At 38.4% G+C, this 20,617-nt stretch overlaps 2 protein-coding genes across 2 annotated transcripts; both read right to left on the bottom strand.

The window, feature by feature from the left end:
• Window positions 1-1,734: 1,734 nt before the first annotated feature.
• LOC119486426 (E3 ubiquitin-protein ligase TRIM21-like) lies at window positions 1,735-7,034 on the bottom strand. Its single transcript, XM_037766528.1, is given in 3 exon segments — window positions 1,735-2,086; window positions 2,088-3,626; window positions 6,894-7,034. Coding segments are annotated over 2 exon segments (1,644 nt in total). The 5' UTR covers window positions 3,618-3,626; window positions 6,894-7,034; the 3' UTR covers window positions 1,735-1,972.
• Window positions 7,035-9,761: 2,727 nt separating this feature from the next.
• Window positions 9,762-19,742, bottom strand: LOC119486648. The gene is given in 6 exon segments (XM_037766938.1): window positions 9,762-11,832; window positions 13,881-13,984; window positions 14,574-14,602; window positions 17,188-17,332; window positions 17,335-18,835; window positions 19,637-19,742. Coding segments are annotated over 5 exon segments (3,423 nt in total). The 5' UTR covers window positions 18,827-18,835; window positions 19,637-19,742; the 3' UTR covers window positions 9,762-10,179.
• Between the last annotated feature and the right edge of the window lie 875 nt (window positions 19,743-20,617).

Below are 20,617 nucleotides of genomic sequence, written 5' to 3'. Positions count from 1 at the left end.
CCTCTGCACTTCACTGCTGTTCTCCAAAATGTTGAGCACATTTTCTCATTTTCTTTATCTAAAATAAGATTTTAAAACTCGGATGGAGAATCCGTCTGATTGGACCACAGCAGTAGATTAATGAGCTTTTCTGTGATTCTGTATTTGTAAAAGTAGTTAAAGTACAATACTTTTAAAGTAAGTCTTAAATGAAAGTAAAGTTGCTGATTTTAGAGTGAGCTCAAAAAACTACAAAACAAACAAAAAAGCGTAGAGTACTTGTACCAATTAGACTTCATATAATCTGCTCCAGCATCAGACTGTGTAGATATTTATTAAGAGCATGACCTCATATGACCACAGGCTGCAGTTTATTAACTCCACCAGAGGGCGTTCTCACATATCACTTATTCTCTACAAACTAGTAGCACTGGTTTAACACAACTCAGACCCAGAAGTAATTGCCATCAGGTAGAGGGATCAGGCTAGTCTTAGGTCTTTGAAAAAGACAATCAGTGTGTACCAGTTTGTCTTTCAAATTCTTTCCTCGACGGATGTTATTCTTGGTGGGTTATTAAATAACCGATTTTAGTGTCCCTAGAAATAATATGCCAATACTTTCTGATAAAATGTTTTATTTAATTTAATTTGATCTATCAGTAAAATTTAGATCACAGACAGAACTTGTTTGTTTGTTGTCTTTCTATCCCCTTGTGGTTTTGTTGTCACCTGTTGTAAGGCTGCATCTAGACATTTATCTTCATATCCTCTTTGTTTAAAACGTTACTTCATTATGCTCACTTGGTTATCAAAAGATTCCTTTGTGTCACAAATTCTCTGTAATCTATGGAACTGACTCAATGGGATGGCACCTTTCATGCTTGTTAGCTAGTACCATGAGAATGCAATGTCTTTGCTGTGCTGTGTTGAGATGGTGCAGATTGAAGGAAACTGGTCGCTTCAGTCTTTGTTTCCTTGCAGGGTCCAGTTAGGTTGGCGCTAAACTGGCTTCTTTGCTCCGGTGGTTTTACCGTCAGCGGGCAGACTGTACCGTAGCCGCTATAAACTTGTTTGCTCTCTGTTAGCGGAGCGTACTTAACAGGGATGTTTTCAGGCAGACTCTTGCGTCCCTGCGAGGAGAAAGGAGTCTGATGTGTCTGCTCCAAGCAGACTGCACGGTGCTCAGAGTTCCACCAGTGTGGAGTGCTGAGCCGAGGCGAAGAGAAAAGAGAGAGACCAAAAAGAAAAAGAGAGAACAGTTTGTCGACCTGGTGACGTCATGGGTCATGGGCTACAGTAGCCTATAGTTACTGTAAACGTTGAGTCCATGAGCGGAGTTCAGGGCTCACACACCATTTTCAGTGGCAAGTCCCAGCACTACATAATCTTACACTCCCAACTATTTCAAATGTGATGGGTGTTGGAGCTCGTCAACTCAGTCAGTCTGAGAACAGCTGATGGTGTTTTTAAATCACATTATTTCGTATCATTATAGAAACACCATCAGCTGTTTTTTTCAACTTTGATATCAATCAAAAACAAAATAACTTAATCAGACACAATAAAATCTTTAGTTTGTTTTTGTTTATTTAAACAGCAAAAGAGAGAAAAGTAAATTACTATGTATTATTCATAAAATGCTTTTAAGTAATTTGTGCCAGTATGCAATACTTCTTATATACACAATGATCAGATAACAAACAATTTGAATTTGACACGTACAAATGCTTCTGATTTCTGCAAAAAATGTTTTGGATGATTTAACAGTCTTGAAGGCAGGTAATGCAGTTATTAGAATGAATTAGACTACATTAGATAATATCAATCAGTGTGGTAGAATGTGTGTGTTGTAGTAATAAGTAGCAATGTGACACATCAAATAAAAACACTTTCAGGGAAAAAGATACAATCTGTAAAAACAACCATGTATAAATTGTATATAACCAATAAATATACATTTATTACATCAAATGAAAGTGAATCTTTGGTTGTTCTACTCAGTGTGATTGACAGGAGAGATGATCAGAGGGGCAGAGTTTTCACCACCATCGTTAAGACAAGGACTAAAGTATGGGTAGAGTTTCTCAGTGAAGCAGCAGCCAGTAAAGGGAGTAAATAAGAGCTGCAGCATCAACATCATAAAAGGAGACCAGACCCTCCTCATAATCCACAAACACCCCCACCTTCTCAGGCTGAGACTTCAGAGAGAGACGGACTCTAGGGTCAGCAAGTGCTTTGTACTCCTTTTTATTCCTCAACCATATCGTCCAGTAACCATTCTGAGGATTCAGTGTGATTATTCCCTTCCTGTTGATCGACTCTCTGGCCACTCCTAAAGCCCACTCAGTCTTCCCTTTAACCTGAACCTCGTAGTAAAACCTTCCTGAAGAGAAACTCTGCTTTGCTAAGACATTAGGACAGGTATGAAATCTCTCTGGGTTGTCTGGGAGATTCTTCTTTACATCACCACAGTTTACTTGTTTTCCATCATCAGACAGGATGAGGTTGGGATTTGCTGTATCAGAATCAAGTGTCACATCCACTGCAGACTGCTGGACCCTCTTCAGCTCAACTTCAAACAGCTTCTTCATCTGTTTACTGAGCGTCTCCTTCAGCTGATTCACAGCTCTCACCACAGTGCCCTCAAATGAAAGTGGACGGACGCTGACTTCTGTCCAGTTTTTGGTGGGTGGAGCAGTGTTCAGGGACGTGAAGATTTGGAGGACGTGGAGGTGGTCTTCAGAAAGTAAGAGTTGCTCCACCTCAGTGCTTCTCTTCTCCAGCTCAGAGATTTCCTGTTCCAGCTCTTTGATGAAGCCTTCAGCCTGTTTCTCTGTCTTTGTCTTCTTCTCTTTGATCGTGTCGATGAGCTCGGCCTGGCTTCTCTCAACAGACTCCTTCAGAGCGGTGAAGACCTGAACACCATCTGCTATCTCTCTGTCTGCATCTACCTTACTGAGCTCCACTGAGTGTTTCATCTCCTGAATCTTCAGTCGTCTCTTCTGGATCATCTGCTGAATTTCAGCCTCTGTCTTCCCCAGTTCGGCCTTCTTTCCTTCATATCCTTCTTTCAAAGGAACAACATCATGTGTCTTGTGGTCTGAAATAGTGCAGAGCATGCAGACACACATCTGGTCAGTCTTACAGAACAGTTCCAGCAGTTTATCGTGCTTCGTACACATCCTGCCTTCCAGGTTCTCCACAGGGTCGATCAGCTGATGTCTTTTCAGAGCTGACCTTGTCAGATGAGGCTCTAGGTGAGTCTCACAGTAGGATTCCAGACACATCAGGCAGGACTTCAGGGCCTTCAGTTTGGTTCCAGTGCAGACGTCACAGGGAACTTCTCCTGGTTTGGCAGCTTGTTGCTCTGAGCTGCTGCTGCTGGCTTTCTGTTGAGCTGACTGTCTGAACTGAGCAGCCATCTCAGAGATGAAAGTATTGACCTGCAGCTCAGGTCTAGTGTTGAAAACCTCTTTACAGTTGGGACACTGGCATAGGACATTAACATCCCAGTGTTTAGTGATGCAGGTTTTACAGAAGTTGTGTCCACATGGTGTGCTGACTGGATCAGTGAACACATCCAGACAGATGGAGCACAGAAACTGATCTTCAGTCAGCAGACAGCTGGCAGCAGACATATCTACACTCTGAGGACAAAAAGAGTGAAAAAACAAAACAGTAATTACCTATCTTTTACTTATTTGTTTAATAAAATCAAACTATGGCTAGTGGAATATAATGAGTCATCCTGAATGCTGTTATATTGCATCCAACTGAGGGCCATATTTATTTAAAAAATGGTGCAACGCAATGTGCTGTAGTCGTCAATGAATTTGATGACATCTTTTCAGCGTCTGATTTATTAAGACATCATATTATGCAGTCAGGTCATGTTGCCAGTGTAATTATTAATAAATTAGCAACCATTAAAGCTGAAGTAGGCGAGATTGGAGCATATATTATTAAAAAAAGGTATTTTTATAAAACGGACGCTATAATTTGACAGTAGTACATGAAACAGGTAACCTGATAAAAACATTTGCTTCTGTGTCCTTCGGTGCTCCTAACGGCATCTGCAAGATTTTCCAGACTAGAGAAAAACAAGCAGAAAGAGCTGATCTGAGGTCTGCTGTCCAGTTGCTGTCTATGAGAGCCGGCTGTCAATCACTCGTGAACTCCGACCAAACGGTCAAATGTTTTCAGAATCATCTTGTAGTGCACGGTTTAGCTGTAAAATGAGAAAGTTTGTGACGCGGCCGCCATTGTAAAATCTGTTGAAGGAACGCCAAGTTCTGGTCACATGACCGGAGCACAGCCAATAGGAACGCTCTCTCAATGAAATGACCTGTGATTGGTCAAAGTCTCCCGTCACGGCTAGATTTTCTAAAGCCTGAAAACAGAGCCACGAGGAGGAGCAGAAGTCTAGCTATCTCTCAGAACACTTGAATTACAATGTGCTGAAAGGTTATTATGGAATTTTTGCCAAATTATGCCAAAAATATACTGCCTACTGCCAATTTAACCTACACACGTTTATGGGAAATGAAAAGCATATATAAGACAAATCAAAGACACACAAACTTTATAGAAGCCTATATTAATTTAATACTTTTAGTTTTAAGATTCTGATTATAATACACAATTTAAGTCAACTAATATCATGATGTATTTATTTTGGACTAAGCTACCCAGCAATATGTAAAGTTGTTAAAATGAGCTCCGCCTTTACCAGCTGCAATATTAAAGTGATGAACACATTAATGCATCAATAATAATGATCCAATAACATAATATATATTATTTTGAAATGAGCTTTTCAGCATAATGAGTACTTTTAACTTTTAGTACTTTACTATATTTTGATGTTTATACTTTAGCACTTTTACTGAAGTAACATTTTGAATGCATGACTCTTACTTGTAACAATGTATTTCTGAACTGTGGTATTACTACTTTTACTCAAGTAAAAGATCTCAGTATGGAGGGCCGAACCTGTCAAAATCAAAACTAAATAAACAAATGAGTAAATTACTCGATAAATAAATAAATATGTCATTAAATGTACCAAAATAATATTAAAAATAAGTGTAAGCATTAATTAATTGATGAATTGTAAGATAAATTGTTTTAATTTACTTTATTCATTTATCTTTGTATTTATTCCCCTATTTATCTACTCTACTAATTTTCCCTTTCATTATTTTTTTATTAACTAATATTTATTTATTTAATTTTGCATTTATTTTTTATTAATTTAAAATATATTATTAAATGTATTTTTTCATTATTAATTAATTTATGTATTTATTTATTTATCCATTATTTTCCCTTTGCAAGTTCCATCTATTATTTCCCCAAACTTATGTATTTCTGTATTCTCTTCTTTAGACATTTCTTTTTTTACATTTCTTGATGCAATTCTGCTTCATTATACAAATGAGGGGGGCTGTCATTCAACTTGAGTCATGGGGTCAACTTTTCGCCTATTGGTTGATCGACATCAGAGTGTATTGATCGACTATACTGTACTTGTTAGCATGCTAGCTAGCTAACGCTGTCTGCTTATCAACTCCAGTCTTCATCCCCGGCTTCGTACAGTACACTACAATGGAGAGAAAGGGCTTGGCGGCTTCGGCCTGGAGGTTCTCACTCTGAACAAGCTCAACATTGGGGGTCCGCAAAAGAGTTAAACAGTTAAGCTCCAGTTGTTTGGTCTGCACACCTGTACCAGTCGGACAATGCAACCAGCTGCAGACTGACAACCAAGACTGATGTTGAAGACTGGAGTTGATAAGCAGACAGCGTTAGCTCGCCTTGTACAGTCAATCTATGCACTCAAGTTGACCCCATGATGAAACATGTTGAATGACAGCCCCCTCATTTACATCGTGAAGCAGAAATGCATAACGACATGTAAAAGGAATTGTATAAAGAAAAGAATACAGAAATAAATAACTAGGGGGAAATAAATAGGGGGAATATTGCAAAGGGAAAACAATGCATAAATAAATACATTTAATAATTAATAAATACATTTAAAAATGATTTTTAACTGTTTCAAAATAAATGTAAAAATAAACAAATACATTTAAGTAAATGAAAATATATAAATAAATAAAAAAGGAAAATTAAATTGAAGAGTAGATAAATAGGGGAATTAATACAAAGATAAATATAGATAAATTAAAACAGAAATATAAATTTCTGTCACATTTCATCAATTAATTAATGTCTACATTTATTTTCAATATTATTTTTTGGCACATTCAATGAGAAATTAATTTAATAATTCATTTTTGATTTTGGCAGCTTCTGTCCTCCATATTTCAGTACTTCTTTCACCTTTGATGTAAATGCAGCCAAACTCACAATTAAATGTTTTTGCAGCCTGTCGTGATTCTGATTGATGGTCAAGTTCCAAGTTTAATGAACACAAACCAAAACTCTTCATCCACTATTTGTTTACAGTAATCAGATATTATGTTCATTAATAACAGCCAAATTGCTCCATTTTTTCTTTCTAATAATGGCTTTTCAGTTATATAGGCCTATATTGAGGAACTTCCTGTCTGAGTAGAGCTGAAGTTTTGAGTTAATACCGGTTGTTGAAACACAGTAAATATGATCAGCTTACAAAGGCAGACAGCAGCTACAGAAACAGAGAAGTTGAGAGGAAAGGGTTTGAAGTTCACGGCTGTTTACCAAAGTGTGTAACAGCTATAAGTGGTAAAACGTGAATTTGGTACCTTTTATAATCATTAAATCAGATACTGTACTCCAAAAGGAATCTAATCTACACTAGTTAGCTTTTAGCATGACTAGTTTATCTGCTGTTTTATTCTTTGTTGTGGTTTCTGGTTTCAACTAAATCTTGACAGTTAGTGTATTTAGTCTCTGTAGGTCAGTGTACTCACCAGTGTTTGGCAGAGATTCTGCTGTGTTGTTGATAAAAACCTGCTGGATTCAGTTGAATGTTTCTTTAGAGAGAAACACGAGACTTGTCTCGACTGCAGCTCTGCTGTCACTCAGACAAACAAGACCTTGCAGCTCTCCTCTTTCAGTGTTGCTCCTCCTCTCAGTGTAGCTCTGTCAGTGAGGCTTTATTGAAATACCTTAACATGGCTTTGGAACAAGATGAGTTTTTTACTTTTTGTTTCTTCCTCTTTTTTCTACAGCAGCAGCCAAAACAACATACAAGTACAAACAGACAACACAACAAAAGAGGTCAGTGCAAGATATTAAAGAACATCCTGTATTTTTTGATCAACAGGCTACAACGCTTCCTCTACAGTCCCTCTACAATCCCACAAACACTCCAATGTTCAGCTCACTGTTTATCCTGCAATTTCACTTTTCTGCTGCTTTACAAACTGTTTATCTTTTCTTCATGTGACAGATTTCTTACTGATCACATTACAGGAGAAAAAAAGTGAAGAAAAACTGAGATGAAAATCTTTTGTCACTGGAACACAATATAGACTTCTCTGTGATTTTGAGGTTTCAAAAAAAGTAAAGTACTTCTATCAGAGAACCCTTTACGTTATTTTAGAAAAAGCTCCTCAATCAGAGAGAGTAGTCGGCCTTAATTACATTCCACGACTGGAAAATCCATAGTGTGTCTAAGAAAACACAGATGGTTTATAATTAGGAAAAGAGTGATATGTTCCCAGGAATCATTTTAAAATCAAAGGAAATCCTTCAACGCTACTACAAAATGAAAACAAAACAGTTGAGTGGTAGATATGCAAAAACATACTGTACATTGTGTCAGAAGGCTTTAACACCACACAACAATCCCATCAGTCTAAAGTTGAGCTCAGTCTTTGATTTTATAATTTGTAACCTTTTAACATTTCAGCAATGTGTTTTTTTTTCTCACTCTCTTGGGTCAAGATAAATACAGTACAACAAATATAGTCTGTTTAAAAGTAAAATTTGTGAATTGTTCCTTTCACAATGGAAAATGACTGATGCTAATGCTGTATCTGTTTCAGGTGGCCTTAGATCTGAGTTGGGAAAGTTAAATGCATCATATTGTTGCAGTTGATTGGAAAGATTTTAGGTCATGCAAAAAAATAGCCATTCAATTACTTAAAACAAAGTGACTAAGTAAATGTAATACTTCCTACCTCTGCCAATGTGTCATTCTGACTGTAATCATTTCAGTATTTATCTCCATACACTATACAGTCTATGATCCATCATAACAACTAATCCCTCTGCACTTCACTGCTGTTCTCCAAAATGTTGAGCACATTTTCTAATTTTCTTTATCTAAAATAAGATTTTAAAATTCGGATGGAGAATCCTTCTGATTGGACCACAGCAGTAGATTAATGGCCTTTTCTGTGATTCTCTATTTGTAAAAGTAGTTAAAGTATTATACTTTTAAAGTAAGTCTTAAATAAAAGTAAAGTTGCTGATTTTAGAATGAGCTCAAAAAACTACAAAACAAACAAAAAAGCGTAGAGTACTTGTACCAATTAGACTTCATATAATCTGCTCCAGCATCAGACTGTAGATATTTATTAAGAGCATGACCTCATATGACCACAGGCTGCAGTTTATTAACTCCACCAGAGAGCATTCTCACATATCACTTATTCTCTACAAACTAGTAGCACTGGTTTAACACAACTCAGACCCAGAAGTAATTGCCATCAGGTAGAGGGGTCAGGCTAGTCTTAGGTCTTTGAAAAAGACAATTGGCGTGTACCAGTTTGTCTTTCAAATTCTTTCCTCGACGGAATATTATTCTTGGTGGTGTATTAAATAACTGACCGATTTTAGTGTCTCTGGAAATAATGTGCCAATGCTTTCTGATAGAATGTTTTATTTAATTTGATTTGATTTATCAGTAAAGTTTAGATCACAGACAGCACTTGGTTTGTTTGTTGTCTTTCTATCCCCTTGTGGTTTTGTTGTCACCTGTTGTAAGGCTGCATCTAGACATTTATCTTCATATCCTCTTTGTTTAAAACGTGATTTCATTATGCTCACTTGGTTATCAAAAGATTCCTTTGTATCACAAATTCTCTCTAATCTATGGAATTGACTCAATGGGATGGCATCTTCCGTGCTTGTTAGCTAGTACCATGAGAATGCAATGTCTTTGCTGTGCTGTGTTGAGATGGTGCAGATTGAAGGAAACCGGTCGCTTCAGTCTTTGTTTCCTTGCAGGGTCCAGTTAGGTTGGCGCTAAACTGGCTTTTTTGCTCCGGTGGTTTTACCATCAGCGGGCAGACAGTGCTGTAGCTGCTACTAAACCTGTTTGCTCTCTGTTAGCGGAGCGTACGCAACAGGGATGTTTTCAGGCGGACTCTTGCATCCCTGCGAGGGGAAAGGAGTCTGATGTGTCTGCTCCAAGAAGACTGCACGGTGCTCAGAGCTCCACCAGTATGGAGAGCAGAGCCGAGGTGAAGAGAAAAGAGAGAGACCAAAAAGAGAAAGAGAGAACGGCTGACGCTGCGGTTTTGTCGACCTGGTGACGTCATGGGTCATGGCCTACAGTAGCCTATAGTTACTGTAAACGTTGAGTCCATGAGCGGAGTTCAGGGCTCAGACGCCATTTTCAGTGGCAAGTCCCAGCACTACATAATCTTACACTACCAACTATCTCAAATGTGATGGGTGTTGGAGCTCGTCAGGTCAAGTCAGTCTGAGAGCAGCTGATGGTGTTTTTAAATCACATTATTTCGTATCATTATAGAAACACCATCAGCTGTTTTTTCAGCTTTGATATCAATCAAAAACAAAATAACTTAATCAGACACAATAACATCTTTAGTTTGCTTTTGTTTATTTAAAAAAAAAAGAGAGAAAAGTAAATTACTTTTGTATTATTCATAAACTGCTTTTAAGTAATTTGTGCCAGAATGCAACATTTCTAATATACACAATGATCAGATAACAAACAATTTGAATTTGACACGTACAAATGCTTCTGATTTCTGCAAATTTTTGTTTTGATGATTTAACAGTCTTGAAGGCAGGTAATGCAGTTATTAGAATAAATTAGACTACTTTAGGTTATATCAATCAGTGTGGTAAAATCTGTGTTTTTGTAGTAATAAGTAGCAATGTGACACATCAAATAAAAACATTTTCAGGATAAAATCTGTAAAAACAACAATGTATAAATTGTATATCACCAATAAATACACATTTATTACATCAAATGAAAGTGAATCTTTGGTTGTTCTACTCAGTGTCATTGACAGGAGAGATGATCAGAGGGGCAGAGTTTTTACCACCATAGATAAGATCAGGACTAAAGTATGGGTAGAGTTTCTCAGTGAAGCAGCAGCCAGTAAAGGAGTAGATAAGAGCTGCAGCATCAACATCATAAAAGGAGACCAGACCCTCCTCATAATCCACAAACACCCCCACCTTCTCAGGCTGAGACTCCAGAGAGAGACAGACTGGAGGCTTAGTACAAGATTTGTACTCATTTTTATTCCTCAACCATATTGACCAGTAACCTTTCTGAGGAGACAGTGTGATTTGTCCCTTCCTGTTGATCGACTCTCTGGCCACTCCTAAATCCCAGTCAGTCTTCTCTTTAACCTGAACCTCGTAGTAAAACCTTCCTGAAGAGAAACTCTGCTTTGCTAAGACACAAGCAGAATTATCAAATCTCTCTGGGTTGTCTGGGAGATTCTTCTTTACATCACCATGTTTAACTTGTTTTCCATCATCAGACAGGATGAGGTAGGGCTCTGCTGTATCAGGATCAAGTGTCACATCCACTGCAGACTGCTGGACCCTCTTCAGCTCGGCCTCAAACAGCTTCTTCATCTGTTTACTGAGCGTCTCCTCCAGCTGATTCACAGCTCTCACCACAGTCCCCTCATATGAAGGTGGACGGACGCTGACTTCTGTCCAGTTTTTGGTGGGTATAGCAGTGTTCAGGGACGTGAAGCTTTGGAGGAGGTGGAGGTGGTCTTCAGAGAGTAAGAGCTGCTCCACTTCAGTACTTCTCTTCTTCAGCTCAGAGATTTCCTGTTCCAGCTCTTTGATGAATCCTTCAGCCTGTTTCTCTGTCTTTCTCTGCTTCTCTTGGATCGTGTCGATGAGCTCAGCCTGGCTTCTCTCAACAGACTCCTTCAGAGCGGTGAAGACCTGAACACCATCTGCTATCTCTCTGTCTGCATCTTCCTTACTGAGCTCCACTGAGTGTTTCATCTCCTGAATCTTCAGTCGTCTCTTCTGAATCATCTGCTGAATTTCAGCCTCTGTCTTCCCCAGCTCGGCCTTCTTTCCATCATATCCTTCTTTCAGAGGAACAACATCATGTGTCTTGTGGTCTGAAATAGTGCAGAGCATGCAGACACACATCTGGTCGGTCTTACAGAACAGTTCCAGCAGTTTATCGTGCTTCGTACACATCCTGCCTTCCAGGTTCTCCACAGGGTCGATCAGCTGATGTCTTTTCAGAGCTGACCTTGTCAGATGAGGCTCCAGGTGAGTCTCACAGTAGGATTCCAGACACACCAGGCAGGACTTCAGGGCCTTCAGTTTGGTTCCAGTACAGACGTCACAGGGAACTTCTCCTGGTTTGGCAGCTTGTTGCTCTGAGCTGCTGCTGCTGGCTTTCTGTTGAGCTGACTGTCTGAACTGAGCAGCCATCTCAGAGATGAAAGTATTGACCCGCAGCTCAGGTCTAGTGTTGAAAACCTCTTTACAGTTGGGACACTGGCATAGGACATTAACATCCCAGTGTCCAGTGATGCAGGTTTTACAGAAGTTGTGTCCACATGGTGTGGTGACTGGATCATTGAACACATCCAGACAGAGGGAGCACAGAAACTGATCTTCAGTCAGCAGACAGCTGGCAGCAGACATATCTACACTCTGAGGACAAAAAGAGTGAAAAACAAAACTGTAATTACCTATCTTTTACTTTATTTGTTTAATAAAATCAAACTATGGTTAGTGGAATATAATGAGAGTCATCCTGAACGCAGTTATATTGCATCAAACTGAGGACCATATTTATTTAAAAAATGATGCAACGCAAATATGTGCTGTGGTCGTCAATGAATTTGATGGCATCTATTCAGCGTCTGATTTATTAAGACAGCATATTATGCAGTCAGTTCATGCTGGGAGTGGAATTATTAATACATTAGCAAGCATTAACCTACACACGTTTATGGGAAATGAAAAGCAGATACAGTATAATAAGACAAATCAAAGACACACAAACTTTATAGAAGCCTATATTAATTTAATACTTTTAGTTTTAAGATTCTGATTATAATACAAAATATAAGTCAACTAATATTATGATGTATTTATTTTGGACTAAGCTATCCAGCAATATGTAAAGTTGTTAAAATGAGCTCCACCTTTACCAGCTGCAATATTAAAGTGATGAACACATTAATGCATCAATAATAATGATCCAATAACATAATATATATTATTCTGAAATGAGCCTTTCAGCATAATGAGTACTTTTAACTTTTACTACTTTAGTATATTTTGATGTTTATACTTTAACACTTTTACTGAAGTAACATTTTGAATGCATGACTTTTACTTGTAACAGTGTATTTCTGAACTGTGGTATTACTACTTTTACTCAAGTAAAAGATCTCAGTATGGAGGGCCGAACCTGTCAAAATCAAAACTAAATAAATAAATGAGTAAATTACTCGATAAATAAATTAATATGTCATTAAATGTACCAAAATAATATTAAAAATAAGTGTAGGCATTAATTAATTGATGAATTGTTACATAAATTGTTTTAATTTACTTTAATCATTTATCTTTGTATTAATTCCCATATTCAGCTGCAGAGTTGATAAGCAGACAGCGTTAGCTCGCCTTGTACAGTCAATCTATGCACTCAAGTTGACTCCATGATGACACATGTTGAATGACAGCTCCCACATTTACATAGTGAAGCAGAAATGCATAAAGACATGTAAAAGGAATTGTATAAAGAAAAGAATACAGAAATAAATAACTTTGGGGAAATAAATAGGGGGAATATTGCAAAGGGAAAACAATGCATAAATAAATACATTTATTAATTAATAAATACATTTAAAAATGATTTTTAACTGATTCAAAATAAATGTAAAAATAAAAAAATACATTTAAGTAAATGAAAATATATAAATAAATGAAAAAAGGAAAATTAAATAGAAGAGTAGATAAGTAGAATTAATACAATTTATCAATTAATCAATACCTACATTTATTTGTAATATTATTTTTGGTACATTCAATGAGAAATTAATTTATTTATAGCGCAATTTAATAATTCATTTTTGATTTTGGCAGCTTCTGTCCTCCATATTTCAGTAGTTCTTTCACCTTTGATGTAAATGCAGCCAAACTCACAATTAAATGTTTTTGCAGCCTGTCGTGATTCTGATTGATGGTCAAGTTCCAAGTTTAATGAACACAAACCAAAACTCTTCATCCACTATTTGTTTACAGTAATCAGATATTGTGTTCATTAATAACAGCCAAGTTGCTAAATTTTTTCTTTCTAATAATGGCTTTTCAGTTATATAGGCCTATATTGAGGAACTTCCTGTCTGAGTAGAGCTGAAGTTTTGAGTTAATACCGGTTGTTGAAACACAGTAAATATGATCAGCTTACAAAGGCAGACAGCAGCTACAGAAACAGAGAAGTTGAGAGGAAAGGGTTTGAAGTTCACGGCTGTTTACCAAAGTGTGTAACAGCTATAAGTGGTAAAACCTAAATTTGGTACCTTTTATAATCATTAAATCAGATACTGTACTCCAAAAGGAATCTAAGCTACACTAGTTAGCTTTTAGCATGACTAGTTTATCTGCTGTTTTATTCTTTGTTATGGATTCTGGTTTCAACTAAATCTTGACAGTTAGTGTATTTATTCTCTGTAGGTCAGTGTACTCACCAGTGTTTGGCAGATATTCTGCTGTGTTGTTGATAAAAACCTGCTGGATTCAGTTGAATGTTTCTTTAGAGAGAAACACGAGGCTTGTTTCGACTGCAGCTCTGCTGTCACTCAGACAAACGTTCACTTTCATTTCCTGAAATGCAGCTCTCCTCTTTCAGTGTTGCTTCTCCTCTCAGTGCAGATCTGTCAGTGAGGCCTTTTTTAAATACCTTAACATGGCTTTGGAACAAGATGAGTTTTAACTTTTTGTTTCTTCCTCTTTTTTCTACAGCAGCAGCCAAAACAACATACAAGTACAAACAGACAACACAACAAAAGAGGTCAGTGCAAGACATTCAAGAACATCCTGTATTTTTTGATCAACAGGCTACAACACTTCCTCTACAGTCCCTCTACAATCCCACAAACACTCCAATGTTCAGCTCACTGTTTATCCTACAATTTCACTTTTCTGCTGCTTTACAAACTGTTCACCATCTTTTCTTCATTTTGACAGATTTCTTACTGATCACATTACAGGAGAAAAAAAAGTAAAGATAAACTGAGATGAAATCTTTTGTCACTGGAACACAATATAGGCTTCTCTGTGATTTTGAGGTTTCAAAAAAAGTAAAGTACTTCTATCAGAGAACCCTTTACGTTATTTTAGAAAAAGCTCCTCAATCAGACAGAGTAGTCGGCCTTAATTACATTCCACGACTGGAAAATCCATAGTGTGTCTAAGAAAACACAGATGGTTTATAATTAGGAAAAGAGTGATATGTTCCCAGGAAGTAATCATTTTAAAATCAAAGGAAATCCTTCAAAGCTACTACAAAATGAAAACAAAACAGTTGAGTGGTAGATATGCAAAAACATACTGTACATTGTGTCAGAAGGCTTTAACACCACACAACAATCCCATCAGTCTAAAGTTGAGCTCAGTCTTTGATTTTATAATTTGTAACCTTTTAACATTTCAGCAATGTGTATTTTTTCTCACTCTCTTGGGTCAAGATAAATACAGTAAAACAAATATAGTCTGTTTAAAAGTAAAATTTGTGAATTGTTCCTTTCACAGTGGAAAATGACTGATGCTAATGCTGTAGCTGTTTCAAGTGGCCTTAGTAGATCTGAGTTAGGAAAGTTAAATGCATCATATTGTTGCAGTCGATTGGAAAGATTCTAGGTCATGCAAACAATTTGCCATATAATTACTTAAAACAAAGTGACTAAGTAAATGTAATACTTCCTACCTCTGCCAATGTGTCATTCTGACTGTAACCATTTCAGTATTTATCTCCATACACTATACAGTCTATGATCCATCATAGCAACTAATCCCTCTGCACTTCACTGCTGTTCTCCAAAATGTTGAGCACATTTTCTAATTTTCTTTATCTAAAATAAGATTTTAAAATTCGGATGGAGAATCCTTCTGATTGGACCACAGCAGTAGATTAATGGGCTTTTCTGTGATTCTCTATTTGTAAAAGTAGTTAAAGTACAATACTTTTAAAGTAAGTCTTAAATAAAAGTAAAGTTGCTGATTTTAGAATGAGCTCAAAAAACTACAAAACAAACAAAAAAGCGTAGAGTACTTGTGCCAATTAGACTTCATATAATCTGCTCCAGCATCAGACTGTAGATATTTATTAAGAGCATGACCTCATATGACCACAGGCTGCAGTTTATTAACTCCACCAGAGAGCATTCTCACATATCACTTATTCTCTACAAACTAGTAGCACTGCTTTAACACAACTCAGACCCAGAAGTAATTGCCATCAGGTAGAGGGGTCAGGCTAGTCTTAGGTCTCTGAAAAAGACAATCGGCGTGTACCAGTTTGTTTTTCAAATTCTTTCCTCGACGGAATATTATTCTTGGTGGTGTATTAAATAACTGACCGATTTTAGTGTCTCTGGAAATAATGTGCCAATGCTTTCTGATAGAATGTTTTATTTAATTTGATCTATCAGTAAAATTTAGAACACAGACAGCACTTGGTTTGTTTGTTGTCTTTCTATCCCCTTGTGGTTTTGTTGTCTCCTGTTGTAAGGCTGCATCTAGACATTTATCTTCATATCCTCTTTGTTTAAAACGTTATTTCATTATGCTCACTTGGTTATCAAAAGATTCCTTTGTGTCACAAATTCTCTGTAATCTATGGAATTGACTCAATGGGATGGCATCTTTCATGCTTGTTAGCTAGTACCATGAGAATGCAATGTCTTTGCTGTGCTGTGTTGAGATGGTGCAGATTGAAGGAAACCGGTCACTTCAGTCTTTGTTTCCTTGCAGGGTCCAGTTAGGTTGGCGCTAAACTGGCTTCTTTGCTCCGGTGGTTTTACCGTCAGCGGGCAGACTGTGCCGTAGCCGCTACTAAACCTGTTTGCTCTCTGTTAGTGGAGCGTACTTAACAGGCATGTTTTCAGGCAGACTCTTGTGTCCCTGCGAGGAGAAAGGAGTCTGATGTGTCTGCTCCAAGCAGACTGCACGGTGCTCAGAGCTCCACCAGTGTGGAGAGCAGAGCCGAAGTGAAGAGAGAAGAGAGAGACCAAAAAGAGAAAGAGAGAACAGCTGACGCTGCGGTTTTGTCGACCTGGTGACGTCATGGGTCATGGCCTACAGTAGCCTATAGTTACTGTAAACGTTGAGTCCATGAGCGGAGTTCAGGGCTTAGACGCCATTTTCAGTGGCAAGTCCCAGCAATACATAATCTTACACTACCAACTATCTCAAATGTGGTGGGTGTTGGAGCTCGTCAACTGAAGTCAGTCTGAGAACAGCTGATGGTGTTTTTAAATCACATTATTTGGTGTCATTATAGAAACACCATCAGCTGTTTTTCAACTTTGATATCAATCAAAAACAAAATAACTTAATCAGACACAATAAAATCTTTAGTTTGCTTTTGTTTATTTAAAAAAAAAAAGAGAGAAAAGTAAATTACTTTTGTATTATTCATAAACTGCTTTTAAGTAATTTGTGCCGGTATGCAATACTTCTTATATACACAATGATCAGATAATAAACAATTTTGAATTTGACACGTACAAATGCTTCAGATTTCTGCAAACATTTTTTTCATGATTTAACAGTCTTGAAGGCAGGTAATGCAGTTATTAGAATAAATTAGATTACATTAGGTAATATCAATCAGTGTGGTAGAATCTTTGTGTTGTAGTAATAAGTAGCAATGTGACACATTAAATAAAAACATTCTCGGGATAAAATCTGTAAAAACAACAATGTATAAATTGTATATAACCAATAAATACACATTTATTACATCAAATAAAAGTGAATCTTTGGTTGTTCTACTCAGTGTGATTGACAGGAGAGATGATCAGAGGGGCAGAGTTTTTACCACCATCATTTTTACAAGGACCAAAGTATGGGTAGAGTTTCTCAGTGAAGCAGCAGCCAGTAAAGGAGTAGATAAGAGCTGCAGCATCAACATCATAAAGGAGACCAGACCCTCCTCATAATCCACAAACACCCCCACCTTCTCAGGCTGAGACTCCAGAGAGAGACATACTCTAGGTTTGGTACAAACTTTGTACTCATTTTTATTCCTCAACCATATCGTCCGGTAACCATTCTGAGGAGACAGTGTGATTCTTCCCTTCCTGTTGATCGACTCTCTGGCCACTCCTAAATCCCACTCAGTCTTCCCTTTAACCTGAACCTCGTAGTAAAACCTTCCTGAAGAGAAACTCTGCTTTGCTAAGACACAAGCAGAATTATCAAATCTCTCTGGGTTGTCTGGGAGATTCTTCCTTACATCACCATGCTTAACTTGTTTTCCATCATCAGACAGGATGAGTTTGGGATTTGCTGTATCAGGATCAAGTGTCACATCCACTGCAGACTGCTGGACCCTCTTCAGCTCGGCCTCAAATAGCTTCTTCATCTGTTTACTGAGCGTCTCCTCCAGCTGATTCACAGCTCTCACCACAGTCCCCTCATATGAAGGTGGACGGACACTTACTTCTGTCCAGTCCTTGGTGGGTGGAGCAGTGTTCAGGGACGTGAAGCTTTGGAGGAGGTGGAGGTGGTCTTCAGACCGTGAGAGTTGCTCCACCTCAGTGCTTCTCTTCTTCAGCTCAGAGATTTCCTGTTCCAGCTCTTTGATGAAGCCTTCAGCCTGTTTCTCTGTCTTTCTCTGCTTCTCTTGGATTGTGTCGATGAGCTCGGCCTGGCTTCTCTCAACAGACTCCTTCAGAGCGGTGAAGACCTGAGCACCATCTGCTATCTCTCTGTCTGCATCTTCCTTACTGAGTTCCACTGACTGTTTCATCTCCTGAATCTTCAGTTGTCTCTTCTGGATCATCTGCTGAATTTCAGCCTCTGTCTTCCCCAGCTCGGCCTTCTTTCCTTCATATTCGTCTTTCAGAGGAACAACATCATGTGTCTTGTGGTCTAAAACAGTGCAGAGCATGCAGACACACATCTCATCGGTCTTACAGAACAGCTCCAGCAGTTTATCGTGCTTCATACACATCCTGCCTTCCAGGTTCTCCACGGGGTCGATCAGCTGATGTCTTTTCAGATGTGAAGCTGTCAGATGAGGCTCCAGGTGAGTCTCACAGTAGGAGGCCAGACACACCAGGCAGGACTTCAGGGCCTTCAGTTTGGTTCCAGTGCAGACGTCACAGGGAACTTCTCCTGGTTTGGCAGCTTGTTGCTCTGAGCTGCTGCTGCTGGCTTTCTGTTGAGCTGACTGTCTGAACTGAGCAGCCATCTCAGAGATGAAAGTATTGACCTGCAGCTCAGGTCTAGAGTAGAAGGTCTTTTTACAGTTGGGACACTGACACGGGACATTAATATCCCAGTGTTGACTGATGCAGTTTTTGCAGAAGTTGTGTCCACATGGTATGGTGACTGGATCAGTGAACACATCCAGACAGATGGAGCACAGAAACTGATCTTCAGATAGCAGACAGCTGGCAGCAGACATATCTACACTCTGAGAATAAAAGTGAAAGTCTGATAAGGCAAAAATGTCAATTACCAAATTCTTGATTTGTTAGAAAAAATATCTAGCTAGTTTAACTTGAATACCTGCAGTGTGTTCCAATCCACGTACTTCTGTACTTACACTTACTATTTTGAGTGCATAAGTGCGTTCACACTGGGAAGTACGGCAAAATGCAGTGCACTCAAAGTACCCGGATGTTGTACTCAAAACGGTCAGATCGTTGAGTGTGGAACGCTGGACACTTTCCACACTCAACTGTCGCCATCTTGACTACGTAGCGGAAGGGGCGGAGCCACGACCACTATTCAAACATACATATATAACAGAATAAAACAATACAATACGTAAACATACCGGTGCATTTTCTGCCAACAGGAGGATACATCGCAGGAATAGGCGACAACGTTGGAAACGTATTTCCACTCTGCTTTCATTTTTTTTCAGAAGATGTTTTTTCGGGTAGCGAGCTGCGGTCAAATGTTGCGATCGTCATTTCCTGTCAGTGCGCTACAGAGTATTCGATTTGAGACGATCCTACCCCGCTGAAATTTACGCACTACTCAAATGAGTACAGAGTGCACAAAGCGCACTACATTGAAGTGTACTTCTGGAAGTACATGGATTGGAACACACTCTTGGTAGTTGTTTTTGAATTATATAATTATTTTGCACCAAAGCAAAAATCCATTTGAAAGCATAACATACAAACAATGGAGCATCATGCCTGAGAAGAGCTGAAGTTTTGTGTTCATGTTGTTTGTTGAAACACATATTTGTAGCTGTACTCACGGGTGTTTGGCAGAGATTCTGCTGTGTTGTTGAGAAAGTCAACTTTTTCTTTGGAGAGAAACAGAGAGACTTTTCTCGACTGCAGGTCTGCTGTCACTCAGACGAATGTTTAGTTTCATTAAAGGAATGTGGCAGCTGTCATGCCATTCCAGTGTTGCTCCTCCTCTTTCTGCTCTGCAGGTGAGGTTTTGCCTTTCAGGTTTGACCTGACTAGTGACATAGTTTTGGCACAAGCTTTTACGTGCTCTTACAGACAGACAAAAAAAAAGGTCAACACATGCAAGAAAATATTGTATCTGTGGATCAGTCGGCTACAACACTCCCTTTACAGTCTCTCTCCAAGCCCATAGCAATCCCAGCACCAATTCAATGTTAAACCGAGTGGGGTCTGTATGCAGTCTGCAAGAGAGGGGCGTAACGTGAAGCAGGTGGCGTAACTAGAAGTTACAGCGGCGGCCGGCTTTCATGCTTTCTGTGACAAGAGTGTGTGGATGAGACATTAAGGCTGTGTCCGAAATCATTTATTACTCACTATATAATGAACTATAGAGTGAGTCTGCCATTTTGTAGTGCTGTCTAAATTTATAGTGAGATTTTTATAGGCCTACCCTGTATAGTGGACTCAAATATCCCACAATGCATTGTGAAAACAAATCATGCACAGTGCTGAAGGAAAAACAGCAGACAGACGAGATGAGCACGATTGTTGTGGCAAGAAAATAATGCATTTAATGTGAGCAGAGCAGAGCATCACAACACAAACAGCCACAAAGCACTTTGTATTTATTAATTTGGGAAAATACACGTATTGCCCCCACATTAAAAACATTTTGCTAAGAGAACAACTCAACAAAATAGCTTACATATATTTTCATCACACAAAATACACGTCAGTATTTATTATGGATGGTTGAGTTTTAACAGCGGTTGGCATAGCATGTTATTGGTGCATTACTGCCACCTACTGGATTGGAGTGTGGA

Source organism: Sebastes umbrosus, chromosome 4, assembly GCF_015220745.1.
Source record: "Sebastes umbrosus isolate fSebUmb1 chromosome 4, fSebUmb1.pri, whole genome shotgun sequence".
NCBI lineage: Eukaryota > Metazoa > Chordata > Actinopteri > Perciformes > Sebastidae > Sebastes > Sebastes umbrosus.
The sequence above is the reverse complement of the archived record's forward strand: the minus strand, read 5'-3'. Positions and strand labels throughout refer to the sequence as shown.